This window comes from Calidris pugnax, unplaced genomic scaffold (genome assembly GCF_001431845.1).
Source record: "Calidris pugnax isolate Ruff unplaced genomic scaffold, ASM143184v1 scaffold1076, whole genome shotgun sequence".
NCBI lineage: Eukaryota > Metazoa > Chordata > Aves > Charadriiformes > Scolopacidae > Calidris > Calidris pugnax.
Window position 1 is genome coordinate 29,547 of NW_015091686.1, and position 222 is coordinate 29,768.

The 222-nt window shown below is 72.5% G+C and overlaps 1 protein-coding gene across 1 annotated transcript in view; it reads left to right on the forward strand.

Annotated features, from left to right (window-relative positions):
* The first annotated feature begins 6 nt into the window (after positions 1-6).
* Positions 7-222, forward strand: part of LOC106900021 (RNA-binding protein FUS-like) — an 11,193-nt gene continuing 10,977 nt past the window's right edge. The window contains exon 1 of the mRNA XM_014961979.1: positions 7-90. Within this exon, the coding sequence (XP_014817465.1) occupies positions 78-90 (13 nt within the window). The 5' untranslated portion in view covers positions 7-77. The remainder of the gene's footprint in view (positions 91-222) is intronic.

Sequence of the window (222 nt, forward strand, 5' to 3'; positions counted from 1 at the left end):
TCGGGGCGGGCGGGGGGCGCAGTGCGGGCGCCACGTGGAGGGGGAAGCGCCGGAGCAGCGTGGGCGCCGCCGCCGCCATGGCCTCTAACGGTACTGGGGGGGGGGCTTAAAGGGGGGTGTTTGTCCACAATTCCACCCTAAATACACATGTACCCCACGGGGGGGGGTCCACAAACCCCCGCACCCCCGCGTGGGGCGTCCTGCGGCTCCGTGTGAGGGGGG